Source organism: Perissodus microlepis, chromosome 22 (assembly GCF_051167445.1).
Source record: "Perissodus microlepis isolate ML-2025 ecotype Zambia chromosome 22, ASM5116744v1, whole genome shotgun sequence".
NCBI classification, from domain to species: Eukaryota; Metazoa; Chordata; class Actinopteri; order Cichliformes; family Cichlidae; genus Perissodus; species Perissodus microlepis.
The window spans coordinates 31,931,325-31,945,166 of NC_140481.1; the positions used below are offsets into that span (position 1 = coordinate 31,931,325).

Consider the following 13,842-nt stretch of genomic DNA (forward strand, 5'->3'; position numbering starts at 1 on the left):
CTTCTCAGACAGCAGGACTCGTTGTTGGTGGAGTTGGACGTGTTATTATTTCAGTTAAAGCACTGAAACTGATTCAGCTCACTGCTTCCACTGTTTGTGACTCTACCATTGAACCAGCCTGAGCTCATTTCCCACACAGATATTATAACTAGATCAGTTATGTGGTGTGTTTTGAGGTTTAGGTAACACAGAATAGTGTCGTATTAAAACGTAATAATGCACAAAATATAGTGAACTAGGGACCTTAAACAAATCACTATAAAGGCAGAATTAAGTAATTAAATAATGAAATAATGCAAAGCCTTTTTATCCAGCCTGATAAATACAACACTCCCTGTTTAATCAAAGTCTGCTTTCCAGGTTTGTGTGAAATCCATCAGTCATTGTAGCTGAGGGGGTGAATGTTACTGTACACTGATACATGCACATATTTGAAAATGATTAGAGCTGCTGTGTGTGGAGTGTCTCACCTTTTTGGATCTTGGATTGGCTCCAGCCACCCTGTGATTGGTCAGTTGGTTCATGGGTCACCTGATAACCAGTAAATCTCTGGGAAAGTGTCCTACATGACCAGTTAAAGCCACCATCACCACCTCAGAATATCCAAACCTGCACGTTTGCCTACATCACATCTGTGTTTTTAGCACATTAGCTTCAACTTTCTCTGTCCTGCTCTCTTTAGGGACCAACTGGTCCTGTTGGAGATACGGGTCTTCCAGGACCTCAGGGACCCCCAGGACGGCAAGGACCCAGTGGACGCTCCATTATTGGACCCCCGGTGGGTTATACAGTTTTCAACAACCTTTTAGTCTTTTTTGTTACTTTTTTCCTTAATCTTTGATTTAAAGTGTGTCGTTGTGCCTGCAGGGCAGTCCTGGAGAGAGAGGTCAGAAAGGTGATGTGGGACAACAAGGAACTCAGGTAATAAGATGTGATCAGCTTTTATACACTGACAGATCATAGCTCTCATTGCACTCTTAGTAAGATACCAACACTCAGCTTCTCATTTCTTCACATCAAGTAATGCTTAAACACATTACTGTGCTTTCATAATTGAATATAAATTATTTAGAGAGATAATAAAGATCAAATTTAGACTGTGAGGTGGAATTACCTGTTACTTAGGAAAGAAGGAGACTTCAACATCACTTTTAAAATCCTTCACTCTCTGCAAGTGTTTAACCTCCTTTCATCCCGATGTCTGTCACGTTGTGTCGTTCCTCCTTTGCTGGAGCGAATAAAACGCAGGTACAAGACTTCATATCCTCAGACTAAGGCTACGTTCACACTGCAGGCGAAAGCGCATCAAATCCGACTTTTTTGACCCCATGTGACCCATATCCCATCGTGGTATGACAGTGTGAACGGCACAAATCCGACCTGGATCACTTTCGTATGTGGTCCTGAATCCGATACATATCTGATGTTTTAGAAAGCGACTGCTGTTTGATGGTCACGTCGCATTAAATCCGTCTTTTACGTCACTGACACAAGACAGACGCCAATTATCAGCTCCGGAGAAGACATCGCGAACGCTTCCTGGCCATCCAGCGTAGATGTCAGTGAAACTGTTGGGAAGACAACGTTGGAGAAACGTGAACATTTTATTTGTATAATCTGCAGATTCTGACAGAAATCTGCAGCTATCCTTTGAAGCACCGCTCCTCTAAAACAGCAATAAGGATCATTATTAGGCCAAACGTAAATAACAAACAAAATTGGGAAAGATAAAGTCTGAAACAAGTCTTTATATTAAGGGCCATCAGTCAAACAATACTGTTTGCTCTGGATCTAAACAGAGTGTGTTGTGTGTCTTCTTTTGCGCATGCAGCCGCGTTGAGGGTTCACACAGGAGCGCGTTTGCTGTCACATTTTAATTGTAGTGTGAACGAGCAGACAAAAAAATCGGATTTGATCATTAAGACCTGCAGTGTGAATGCAGCCTAAAAGTGTACCTAAGAGTAAAAGTCCATGTCATGGGAGCACCTGTGAGTACTCTTCTCTTAGGAGGTATTTAGGAATCGTGCATCCAGAGCTCCATCACAGGCCCACTCACATATAATGAGTTACAGACACTGATCTTGATGCATGTTGAGGTTTAGGGCTGGTGTGAACGTGACCTGCAGTGACCTCTGCTCTCCTCGTGCTGTTTCAGGGGGTTCCTGGAAGACCCGGAGGTCCAGGGAGGGAAGGACCTCCAGGACCCAGAGTGAGTCATAACAGACACACTAATAATGCAGCTGTTTGACAAGTTTGTTGATACTACAAATATTAACAGTCAGTAAACCACTGGGATGTGGTCAAATACTAATATGAATAAAATAACGTGTAATGTAGATATTTTATCATCTTCACCTCTGATACTGTTCATACGAGTACTACTGTAGTAATACTATATCTGTAAACTGTCTCTACTCTCAGATGTTGAATTTGAGGCATTGGATTGATTTTAAATATATGCTAATTTGGGACAGGAGCAACAATGAAGTACAAAAGAGGTGTGATGCTTTAAAAAATGACACGTTAATGCACGGCATGGCTCCACGGAAGGACGAGTGGAAAAGAAAACAGAAAAAAGATAAAAGTTTCCTAAAAAGTCCAGAGGTTGAGAAAGGAGACAGTCGAGCTGCTGTCAAATGAACAAAAAGACCCTTACAGAGCGAAGCAGCATCTGTGGCCCTGGAGCGCCCCCCTCTGGCCACAGAAGAGTCAGCAGCACAGAAGGGTGGCAGCCAAGGCTGGAAAGAGCGAGACAGCTGCTGGGTCAAAGTCATCGGAGGAACTCTTTAATCCTTTTTTATTATAACATCTACTTTCACCTTCTCAGGGACTGCCAGGCAAAGATGGCCCCCCCGGCACACAGGGCCCCCCAGGAACCATCGTAAGTCACTGTTGCTGTTTTTGAGAATGTTTTGGAGGATTCAGAGGAGGATATATATGCATGCAATGCCTGCAGCTTCTCTGTTAGGCACTTAAATGTAAAGTTTAATTAAAACTGTGACTTTAGGTGATAATGATGGAACTGGGTCAAGCTGGGCAGGGCTAATAAGCTCAGTCAGGCGTGTACAACAGGAACAACTTTATAATAATTAAAATAATATAATTAAAAATTGCTTTTCATTTCTACAGGGAACTCCAGGAGCTCCAGGATCCCCAGGAAGTACAGGCTCTCCAGGAAAGCAGGGAGAGCTGGGCCCACCGGTGAGCCTGTCAATGAGTGGAGCTGCCTGTCCCCATTAACCAAACGGGCCGGGGTGGGCAGGGTTTTTAGCTCTTAGAAGGAACGCCATCATTTGTTTTATGAGTTTCATGTTTCTGGCATGAGCTGCTGCATGTGAACAGAGACGCAGGAGGCAGCGGGATGTGTCGTCAGCGACTCTGTCGAGTCAGCTGAACACTGAGAGTGCAGCGAGGTGAGCGTCTGTCAAAGAGGTTAACAGCTTCCTGTCCAATCTGAAGCTCTAGAAGCTGTTTGACACATTCACTGATATGTGGAGCTCAGTGTTTTGTGTTTATGTCAACAGAAAAGTGCTGTTTGAGCCTTCACCTTTGACAGCCTTTCAAACGGCCAACACAAATCCTTCTTTCTTTCTATCAGAGGCTGGCAGTGTCGTTATCCTTCTGGGTAAACACTTGAGTGAACAGATCCATCACTGGTGCTGACGGCTCCTCTTTCCCTCATTCTGTTTGTACATCAGGACTTGTGTTATGTTGCTGTGATGACTCAGTGGCAGGAGTCACAGTTCACTCAAAGTCATTTTGTTCTCACTTAAACGTGTTTATTTCTGCTGTGAATGTGGACGTTTTTGGAGCCTGCCTCTGGTGTTCAGAAGAGGAACTGCACTTATGCATAGCCTTAATGTTTCAGCCCCACTGGGTCGTTATTGCAATGTGTTAAAATATTTTGCTAGCAGTGGAAATAAACTAAAAATTCAAAGAGTTTCAAGCATTTAAATCAGACTAAAGGAGAAACAGGTGGGACAGCAGCTTCATGCAAAACGCAGCAAAGTGTCTCAGTTTGAGCTCCACCTGTTTGCATGTCAGCTTCTTATTTTTGCAGAGTCTGTGATCAGTATGTAGGCTGTGCATGTAAACCTTTGTCTGCAGTCCATTTGCTGTGCTGGTTTCTACTTCAGCCACTGTAAACAGAGGTGTGTGACCGCTCGCTGCTTTCATATTTATTCCTGGTTATGTGAAAACTTCATGGAGAGTAAATCACATTTGAAGTGCAGCAACAAAGAAAACACTGGACTCTGTGGGCGGTGATACAATCTGCTGACAAATGATTATTCATCACTGTGATAAAATCTTTATAAGCATGTAATTACAGATGCATGGGTGGACTGCAGAAAGGCCTCATCAGCTCTTTACCTCATGCTGGCAAATTACAGGTCGTAATGAGAATTTAGTAAAATATACAGTAGTTCAAGTTTTGGGTATTAACACTATTTCCATAAATACTACATTCTGGGTTGTATTTTTTAACATTTTTATTCTTTCTCATCTCGATAAACATCATTCAGTGAAAGTTTTATATTAGAAAGAAGCACCGAGGTCACAGCAGCTCCATCGAAGTTGGTTTATTATGTGTTTATTCCTCTGTTCTACATTCTTACTGGATGTTTGTCTGTTATTATTATAAACACGGCGTTAAGTGACAGCGCTGCACAGATATTCATATTCTCTGTTCCGTGTCGACACATTTGAAGCCTTTAACGATGTTTCATGTAGATTTGCCCCAGACTCTGAGAGGGAACGTTAAAGTCCCGACAAACGTATCACCATCACAGTCCTGTAGGCCAGCGGCCCAACCCCCGGGCCTCGGACCGGGGGTTGGGCCGCTGCTGTAGGCCTCTCGCTGGTCTCGACACGTTCCTGAAATCTAATCCCCTCGATTTAGGATGTGTCTGTTTCCCTCTGAGACATGTCAACACTGAAAAGTATAAACATTTTAAATTATGTTTTTAGTTATTATTCATATAGATAAAGATTTCCAGTATTTTAAATAAATGACAAAAACAAGCAGGCTGCAGTTTAATCAGGACAGCAAGATGATCAACAAGCTGTCCTGACGAGAGAATCACCCGCTTCATCTTGTGTTCGATGCTTCACAAGTTTGGAGGTTTTTTCCTGGTTTTTCATGAATTCGTTTCTCTTGCAGGGACCTCCTGGAACTAAGGGAGACAAAGGTGAACGGGTAAGCTCTCTGTCTTCATGTTATTACTTTCCCCCAGTCACAAACGTCCTGTCTGCTGACCTGCATATAGAGATATATTGTTGTTGCATCAACAATGTCAAACTCAAGGATACACAAACAGCAGACATTCATCAAAGTATTAATATATGTTTTATTAATATGCAGTAAACATTAGTCACTGTTTCCTTCGTTGATTACAATAATGAAATATCAACATCATCCAATAAGTAAATATAATATGTCTGTATTTGAGTTTCATAAAATAAATTTTACTTTAAATTTGCTGTAACTAAAAATTTGACACTAGCAGCTGAAAAAGAAATGACTGCAGTCTGCAGATTTATGAGTAAATTTCAGTCCTAATAATTTGAGTCTGTAGCGCCTTCATGAAACGCAGAACATGAATCATTTAAAAACACTCCCACATAACTACATGTATTTTATATGAACATCGTGTGTTTTTTCAGGGAGATCTCCAGTCGACAGCATCAGTTCAGGCCATCGCCAGACAGGTCTGTGAGCAGCTGATCCAAAGTGAGTTAAAAAAACCCAAACCTTTATTTGTTAATAATGATAATAATAATAATACTAATAATGTTTGAACTGAACTGTTTTCAGGCCACATGGCGCGCTACAACAGCATCCTGAACCACGTGCCGAGTCCTCCGGTGTCAATCCGCACAGTTCCCGGACCACCGGGAGAGCCTGGTCGAGAAGGACCCCCAGGACCACAGGGAGAACAGGGACCCCCAGGCAGACCAGGCTTCCCAGGACAAAATGGACAGAATGGGCAACCAGGAGAACGAGGCAAGTTTAACAAAACAGTAAAACTCTGTTACTGTTTAAAGCAGTGTGAACTGAGGGGCTGCCACACAGCCCAGTATACAATAAATACAAAATTATTTTGAACTGCAAACGATGCAAAGCTGCACTGGTTCAGTCTAACAGCAAAATAATAAATAAAAAGTCAGAAATGAGCAGGAAAGGTCGAACTTGCAGACTTTCTCCATGTTACAGTGTATCTGTATGGAATGACACTAAATATAGAAATTTAAGCAGTATTTATTTCTGTTGTGTGTTTCCAGGACAACCAGGAGAGAAGGGTGATAAGGGATCTCCAGGTGTTGGTGTACAAGGACCCAGAGGACCTGCAGGACCACCTGGTAACTTATTTTCCTGCTAAGCCTTTCTGAACCATCCCAGTGATGCAGTGAAGAAAGTCCTGAACATGATTGTCTGATTAGTAAAAGAAAAAATGTTTCACATGGTTCACATGGATCATTAAGATGTTGTAAAATCCACAGAATTCAACAGAAAATATAATTTTTTATCAAATGTCTTAAGATAACTGACATGGTAAGATAGATTTTTATTATTAGTATTAGTACTAGTGTTGTTGTTGTTGTTTTTCTGAACTGAACCAAAAAATGTGAACAAATTGTCTCTAAAATTAAATAGTTGATATAATTTTTTTTATAGTTTTAGTTGTTCAGATGTTATTAAATTAATTCTGAGTGCCATTTAAAAATGTCTTAAACATTTATTACCTGGAAACGTCTGGAAGTACTTTAACTACCCGACTCTGACCATAAAATCATTAAAATAATCACTTTGATAGCTGCAAAGTGTTTTTCTGTCCTCTGACTGACAGAACGCAGGAGAAAACACAAAGACATGTTGTGAAAACTTTGGGCTCACAGTCGGGGTTCTTATGACTGATGATGAGTTTGACCTCACAGAGTGATTCTGTAATTCTAACATTTGTGTTTTGTTTTCTAAACTCTTCATCCTCTTCCTCCCAGGTCCCCAGGGACAGGGCAGACCAGGTAGCTCTGGACCCTCAGGACGACCTGGAAATCCCGGAGTACCCGGTCGGCCCGGAGCCCCCGGACCCATCGGCCCCCAGGGGCCTCCGGGTTACTGTGATCAGAACTCCTGTGTGGGCTACAATGTTGGAGGTACGTAGTCTCAGAAATATGAGGAAACTATGATCCACCAGTGTTATCAAGACTCTAATTCTGGTAGTTTTTAATCGTGCTGCTTTCTCTGGAGTTTTTCATCAAAGAAAAATACTGAGCTCTTTGCTCTGGAGCTCTTTGCTCTGGAGCTCTTGGCTCTGGAGCTCTTTGCTCTGGAGCTCTTTGCTCTGGAGCTCTTTGCTGAGCTCTTATTGTCAACCACATGATTAAAGCAGCAGCCTCCACCGTGACTGTTGTGTAATTACAGCCACAGACTGAAGAGGCTGTAATGAGACAAACCTGCATGTTTGTTCAAATATGTGAACAGAAGAAACTTTTTAACTGAGCATGAAAACATTTCACTGCTGATTGTATTTGGACTGAAGTCATGAAGACAGATGTTCAGTTCTTGTGGTTCATTTTCACTCTGAAAAGCTGCCACTGAGTTAAACAGAGTGCATGTCACAGAAGTGGGCATGAAACACTGCGTGTATAAAGGTTCATTTACACTCGGGAACCCTGCTTTCAAAAACTGACAGAAATTTAAAACCTCATGAAGCTGAATTTAAGAAAAAAGTGACGTCCGGCCACAAGGTGGCGCTAAACATGTTCTAAGAACTTTAGACACTTATTTCTTAATTCCACCTTAACAATCAGTCTGTGCCAGTCTGTGAGAGCAGCCTTCATGGTGTAAATGAGCCTTTATACATTTAGTGCTTCACATAGAGTCATCCACCCACACTCAGTGTATCTGAAGGTGAAACACGTTCAGATACACTCACAGCTAAGATGCAGGATTCAGTTTCACAAACAGCAGTGTGTGTGTTGAAGTTAAAAAACACAGAAATTCGTCTTCAGTGTGTGATTTTTAAATTTTGTACAATTTCAAATATCATGCAGCGCACTGGGCTCAGAAAACAGACTCGATGGAACGACAGAGACAGAGATGATGTCTTTAACAATTTAGCCTCAAAGTGGTCGTGCTACGGACTTTAAAGGCTCATTTCACCCAAAATAATCAACTCTAAGCAGAATTTGTTGAGACAGTTTGTTTCTGAACATTTGAGAGAAAACAGCTGAGTTTTAAAAGTTTATTTATTCTGCTGCTTCTTATTTTAAATATCATACACAGACTTTTACAGTGGTAGATTTTTCTGTTGATGCTAAAGACGATCAAAATGAGGTTCAGTTTCTTGAACTGAGACTAGATGTTGAGTAAAGATGCTGATTATTTAACTTCAAAGTGAAAAATAAAAGAACAGAATATTTTATTGTGGTTAAAACTCATTTAAACGACAGATCTTTGAACATCAGCTCTGGAAGGAAGTAGAAGGAAAAAGCCTCAATGACATGTTTTCAAAAACAACATGTTTTATTCCACACGTGGTCATAAACTCTGCATCTTAACATCTCAGTTGGTGCTAAATCACTCTGTGCAGTGAGTGTGGGTTTAATCTGTCACTGGAAAGACGCTCCATGCAGGGTTTTCTAATGCATGCATTAGTTATTAAATGTCACCATATAAACATTCAACAAATGACTTTACAAAATCCACATGAAAGTTGCAGGTGATGAAGCAGCACTGCAGGCAGATGTTACCTTCCAGCATCAGTCTGTTCTCCCTCCTGCTGCAGGCAAAGACCCAGGAGGCATTTATATCTGAGCAGCTTCACAGCTGATCCCTCACATGCATCCTGATCACTGTTAGTTTGCACCAATCACAAGTCAGCAAACATGTTTTTGAGAGGCTAAAGAAAACCCTGCAGGAGTCATCTTCAGCATGTTCTGTGCATGTTGGTGCTACATCACTGATGTGTTTGAGGTTAAAGGTCACACCGTGGCCTAAACGGAGCTGCGCAGCTTGCAGTCTGCAGGGTGGTCATGTGAGTAATGTCTGCATGTTGTAATCACTCTTCTGTCTCTGTGTTTGTGTCTCCACGTCTCTGTCTTCACCTTCTTTTATCCCCCATAATAACCCACAACAGAATATTACTGAGACGTTCACAAATAATCAAACAGGGCTGTGCAATTCATTTGTTTTGTCTCGTGCTATAAATCCAATGCACCCTTTTTCCTTCCCAGTGTCCACTTTCACCCCCTCTCTAAAACCTTAAATCCCTGACAGTCAGTGGCAGGTTTAATGTAGCACCATCAGAATTATTGCTATGATCCAAACAACCCCACATGTTAGACCACATGTGACTTCAACCATGATGTGGCTTCAGTTAAGTTTGCATACGGTCATGATGGGCGGGAATGTCGTAGTAATTTGGAGCTTTTTAGGATTTCTTTGAACTCTTCTTTTTCCAGGCTGGAATGATTGTAAAGCTTAAATCTTTAATGACTTATGGATCTGGATTAAAAGTATTCAAACACCCAAAATAATTTTTGGTTAAATATACCTTCAGGCAAGCTGCACCTCAACCAGATGCTTTTGTTAGCCATCAACAAGCTTCTGGCATATTTCTGACCTGCTGATGGACCAATCATCCAGGAAGAATTGGGAGAGATCATTTAAATTAGCTGGTTTCCTGGCAGACATTCCTGATCTGTCTGTGGTGATCAACTCACAGGACGTTGACCATAATCATAACATTTTGTAAGAGATATATTGCTCCCAGTATTACACAGATATGAATTACTTAGAGAACAACATGCAATTATATACCATCATCTGAGCTGATCATCAGCAGATGTAATCTTAACCACATCAAAGACCATTATTATTATTATTATTATTATTATTATTACTTCCTGTAGTTGTAGATCCCTAAAAGTCAAGCGTAGATTTGGTCCACATGAATCTAGAGTGACTCACTGAGGTGCCGTATACAAACAGCACTACTTTATGTGATGCATTTGTTGCTTGTTTTAATTTTTTGTTGTATTTTTTAGGAGCAAGAAAAATATGGAATTATCAGTAGTTTGAAAAAGAAATACTGTGAACATTGACACGGTCGTCCTCTCCTTACCTTTTCTTCTAGATTATGATCATCCAATTCCTCTTTTTTAATTCCCAGACTCCACTGACTTAATACAAACTCCTGTAACTCGTCCTAAACACTCATCTGCACGACAGCTTTGAATATTTTTGCACGTTAAGTATCCAGATGCTTATCATTTTAAAGACAATATCTGAAAACATTGTTACTTAAAATATGACAGTTTGAATGATCTCATACTTGGCTGGTAATACTTAGACATTTGTACAAAATGTCTCAGAAAACGTAAACGTCAAAGCTCAATCTGACTTATTTAAAGCTTTTTATCCTAACGACCCTCAATATTGTCAACACTGACTTTCTAACCCAGACTCACACATCCTGACTGGGTAACCCAAACTTAAAACTCCTCACCTTATTAACTGACTCATAAACCTGACCTGGTAACCTTTGGTAACCCTTGTCTCTGTGTCTCTTGCTCCTTCCTTCTTACCCACCCCTTTGTTCTTGCTAACCCAATCAAAACCCTACAAATTGCTCCAAAACACTGCTTCCTGTGGTGGCGGGGTCGGCCATCTTTGTTTTGGGCTTTTCACTGCCTATCCGCCGGGCTGCTGGTTGGCTCATTGCCTGGTTGGTCGGCATCACAGAAGGCGAGGATGTCACTGACGGCGGCGCTGTCCCCGCAGTCCAACTACCACCCAGCGTCTTCCAGAACTACGGCGAGGTCGAGGAAGACGATCCGTACCGCTACTACCAGCCCAACTACCCGGCCCCTCGACCAGTGGCGCCTGATGATCCCGCACTGGCCCTGGGTGACATTGAGCTGAGGTCTCCTGGCGTCTACCGCACCTCTCGGAGTGTGAAGGAGGAGGAAGAGAAAGTCGGGACGAAGAGGCGACTAAAGAGAGGCGCTGCGTGGACTAACTGAGAGGAGTTGATTCTGATTGGGCGGCTCGGAGCTGCTATGGACTAATCAACAAGTGCCTGATGTAAAGGATTTCTTATGGACATTGTAGAGGGACGGGAAGGGATACCAGTCGGGACTATTGTAACATCTATGCTACATTAAGACAACTTTCAAAACAATTTACATTTTGTTTGTTTTTCATTTGTCAACAATATTGTTTGGAAATCGTCGGATCTTAAAGAGGGTTCATGTTCCACAGGTGAACTGTTCTCACAGACTGTATAACAAAGGTTCATGTAGCCACCAATGACGTTCCCCGCTGGTTTCTAACGTTTCGTTTTGAATCCTGTTTGGTTTCCTGATACTGTTTAAAGAAGCAAGGGACCAATGTGAGAAACCAGTGGAAATGGTCAAGGGGTCGTGACCTCTCGGTTCATAGACACATTAAAGTACAGTAACGTGTCAAAACTGGGCAAAAATACAGCCGTCCATTATTTTTAACTGCTTCAATAAGGATCATGGGGAGGAACAGAGTCTCTCCTAGTTAACACACAGTGAGTGGTTTATCACAGGGCTGTCGGGCTGTTTGCTTCAACCAGTGGAATATTTAATTCTATCCACAAGAAGGGAAACCAGTACAACAAGAGACAAAACCACTTATAGACACACATGGAAAATGAACACTAGGAACACTGGTGCTCTTCTCATTGTTCAGTCATTAACAGTTATGCTTTAACATGTACTGACCAAGATGTAAACGATCTAAATGGGCCTCAGAATGTAAATGTCTTTGAAGCAGAGTTTGAATCTGCAGTCATCAGGACACAGCTGATGATCCAGGCTTAACTTCAATCTACGACTCTATACTCCATCTACTTTAATGTCTGCATTAAATTCTGTTATTACAAAGTAAACACAGCTTGAAGCAGATTGTTGAAGAAAGTAAATAAAACCCTGACAAATATGTACCACTGCTTACCTTCAGTCCCTCTGATGATAAATGCTCCCTCAGTCCTCACAACAGCAGCTGAACTGCTCTGAACTCTGCATCTACACACAGATGATCTAAACTAATGGAGCCTTAAATCACGCCCCACTTTATCATTTTTATTCTTTATTGGACAGTTGATTAAATAAAGTGGGTTTTAAAGAAGACTGAAAACGACTGATTTTGACCCTAAAAGTTTAAACTTTAACTGGTTACTGAGGTCACAGATCGACTGAGTATGTCAGTTTCCCCACAGACTTCTGTCAAACGCTGCCACCTTCTGGTCATCAGGGAGAATTTAGGGTTCAAGGCTAATCAGACGTAGAAGCTACATCCTTCTTTTATATACAGTCTGTAACTGTCCCTGTGGTCGTTAATCAGAGACTCGTCTGTGATTTATATTTTTAACCTGGTTGGTTAAGTGCCTCCAAACGGTCCAGCAACAACTTATTTCAAACTGTCTCCTTCATTATTTTTTCTTTAAAGCCTGTTAGTCTTAAAATATTTTATTTTACTCTGTTGCTTCTCTGACAGAGAAAATAAAATAAAAATATCCAAAAGGTTTTGATTTAAATTGCAAAGTATTTGATGACAACGATGTAATCTGTTAGTGTGTTGGTCCTGTCCTGCATCAGTCTGATTATTACCTCCAGTGTCTTTGTTTTAAAGCCTTTTTATGTAAAGTTTTGCATGTTTTTGTTTATTTCAGTTACCATGCAGTGTATCATTTTCTAATCATAGAGCCATACAAACATTTTATTGTTACATATTCATATTATTTTGTAGTGCAGGTATTGTCGCAGTATTAAGCTCAAACTGGTCTCTGTGTTTGGGGAGGCTGATGAAAATATAAGTTGTAAAAACTGAGATTCTTTCTGTGTAAATGTATTTTGGTTCAGTTTGTCAACCCACAGTTTTACTCAGAGAAGCAAATTTAACAAAGTTTAGTTGGAAAAAATGTTATTTTTCACAACGCTCTGTTTCTTACTTGGTGTTTTTATTTAGTTATCACTTCATTTCTTTTCTTGTCTTTATATTCAGACTTTAATCCTTTAGTCTCATTGTCTGAAAAAATCCCAGTTACGTGGAGGACTGTGCTTTTATTCAACCTTGTGTTTGATGTGAATTTGGCCAGAATTTGAACTTTGAACTTTCCTTCTGAGTTTAGTGTTTTGAAGCCTTCAGGTCTGTGAGGAGAGCAGTTCCCTCTACACCTCCGACCAGAATGTTTAAAAAATAAAATCAAGGAATTAATTTATTTTTCACTGGTATTGATTTCTGAGAACAATAAAACTGAAGTACAACCATCAGTGCTGCCTGTGTGTGTGTTGGTTGTAAATGTGTTGCTGGTCTTGTGACTGAAGTCTAATGAAACGTGAAGTGAGCAGGAAGCCTGTTGGAGCTGCAACAGCAGGAGGCTGACTGCAAACTTTCAGGTGAGTTGAAGTTTAAAATTACACACATTATATTTGTTACACAGCAGACTATATTTAATATATTTAAGGGACAATTTACATTAAATGAAAGAAAAACTTGTGGTGACCATGAACATATGCAGATGTTATCTGACAAATGTTCATTAAGGACCCATAAATGTCCATAAAACCAGTTCTGGGACCAATGATCAGCCTGTCCACCCTTCCCCACCTCTGACTGCTCCAACAACAACAACAAAGCACCAGTCAGTTTGTAGCGCCTCCTACTGGCAGAGGGCCCACAGTCCTGTTAACACAAAGCTCAAGGTGGGATCCTGACATCACGTTCATTATTGAGGTGAGTCTTGTTTTTCTCTTCATGGAGGTCACACTTGTTCACACTCATCCTTCGTTTATATGTTTATGTTAAAT

At 40.9% G+C, this 13,842-nt stretch overlaps 1 protein-coding gene across 4 annotated transcripts in view; it reads left to right on the forward strand.

Annotated features, from left to right (window-relative positions):
• col14a1b (collagen, type XIV, alpha 1b) overlaps window positions 1-13,305 on the forward strand; it is a 180,977-nt gene extending 167,672 nt beyond the window's left edge. For 3 of the 4 annotated variants that reach the window (XM_084919140.1, XM_084919141.1, XM_084919142.1), the window contains 11 exons: window positions 683-778; window positions 868-921; window positions 2,156-2,209; window positions 2,828-2,881; window positions 3,130-3,201; window positions 5,162-5,197; window positions 5,665-5,731; window positions 5,816-6,004; window positions 6,283-6,360; window positions 7,000-7,155; window positions 10,748-13,305. In XM_084919140.1, the coding sequence (XP_084775266.1) occupies window positions 683-778; window positions 868-921; window positions 2,156-2,209; window positions 2,828-2,881; window positions 3,130-3,201; window positions 5,162-5,197; window positions 5,665-5,731; window positions 5,816-6,004; window positions 6,283-6,360; window positions 7,000-7,155; window positions 10,748-11,028 (1,137 nt within the window). In that variant the 3' untranslated portion in view covers window positions 11,029-13,305. Of the gene's footprint in view, window positions 1-682; window positions 779-848; window positions 922-2,155; window positions 2,210-2,827; window positions 2,882-3,129; window positions 3,202-5,161; window positions 5,198-5,664; window positions 5,732-5,815; window positions 6,005-6,282; window positions 6,361-6,999; window positions 7,156-10,747 lie in introns of those variants that run through there. The other variant, XR_014799223.1, reaches the window with a different exon arrangement.
• The last annotated feature ends 537 nt before the right edge of the window (window positions 13,306-13,842 follow it).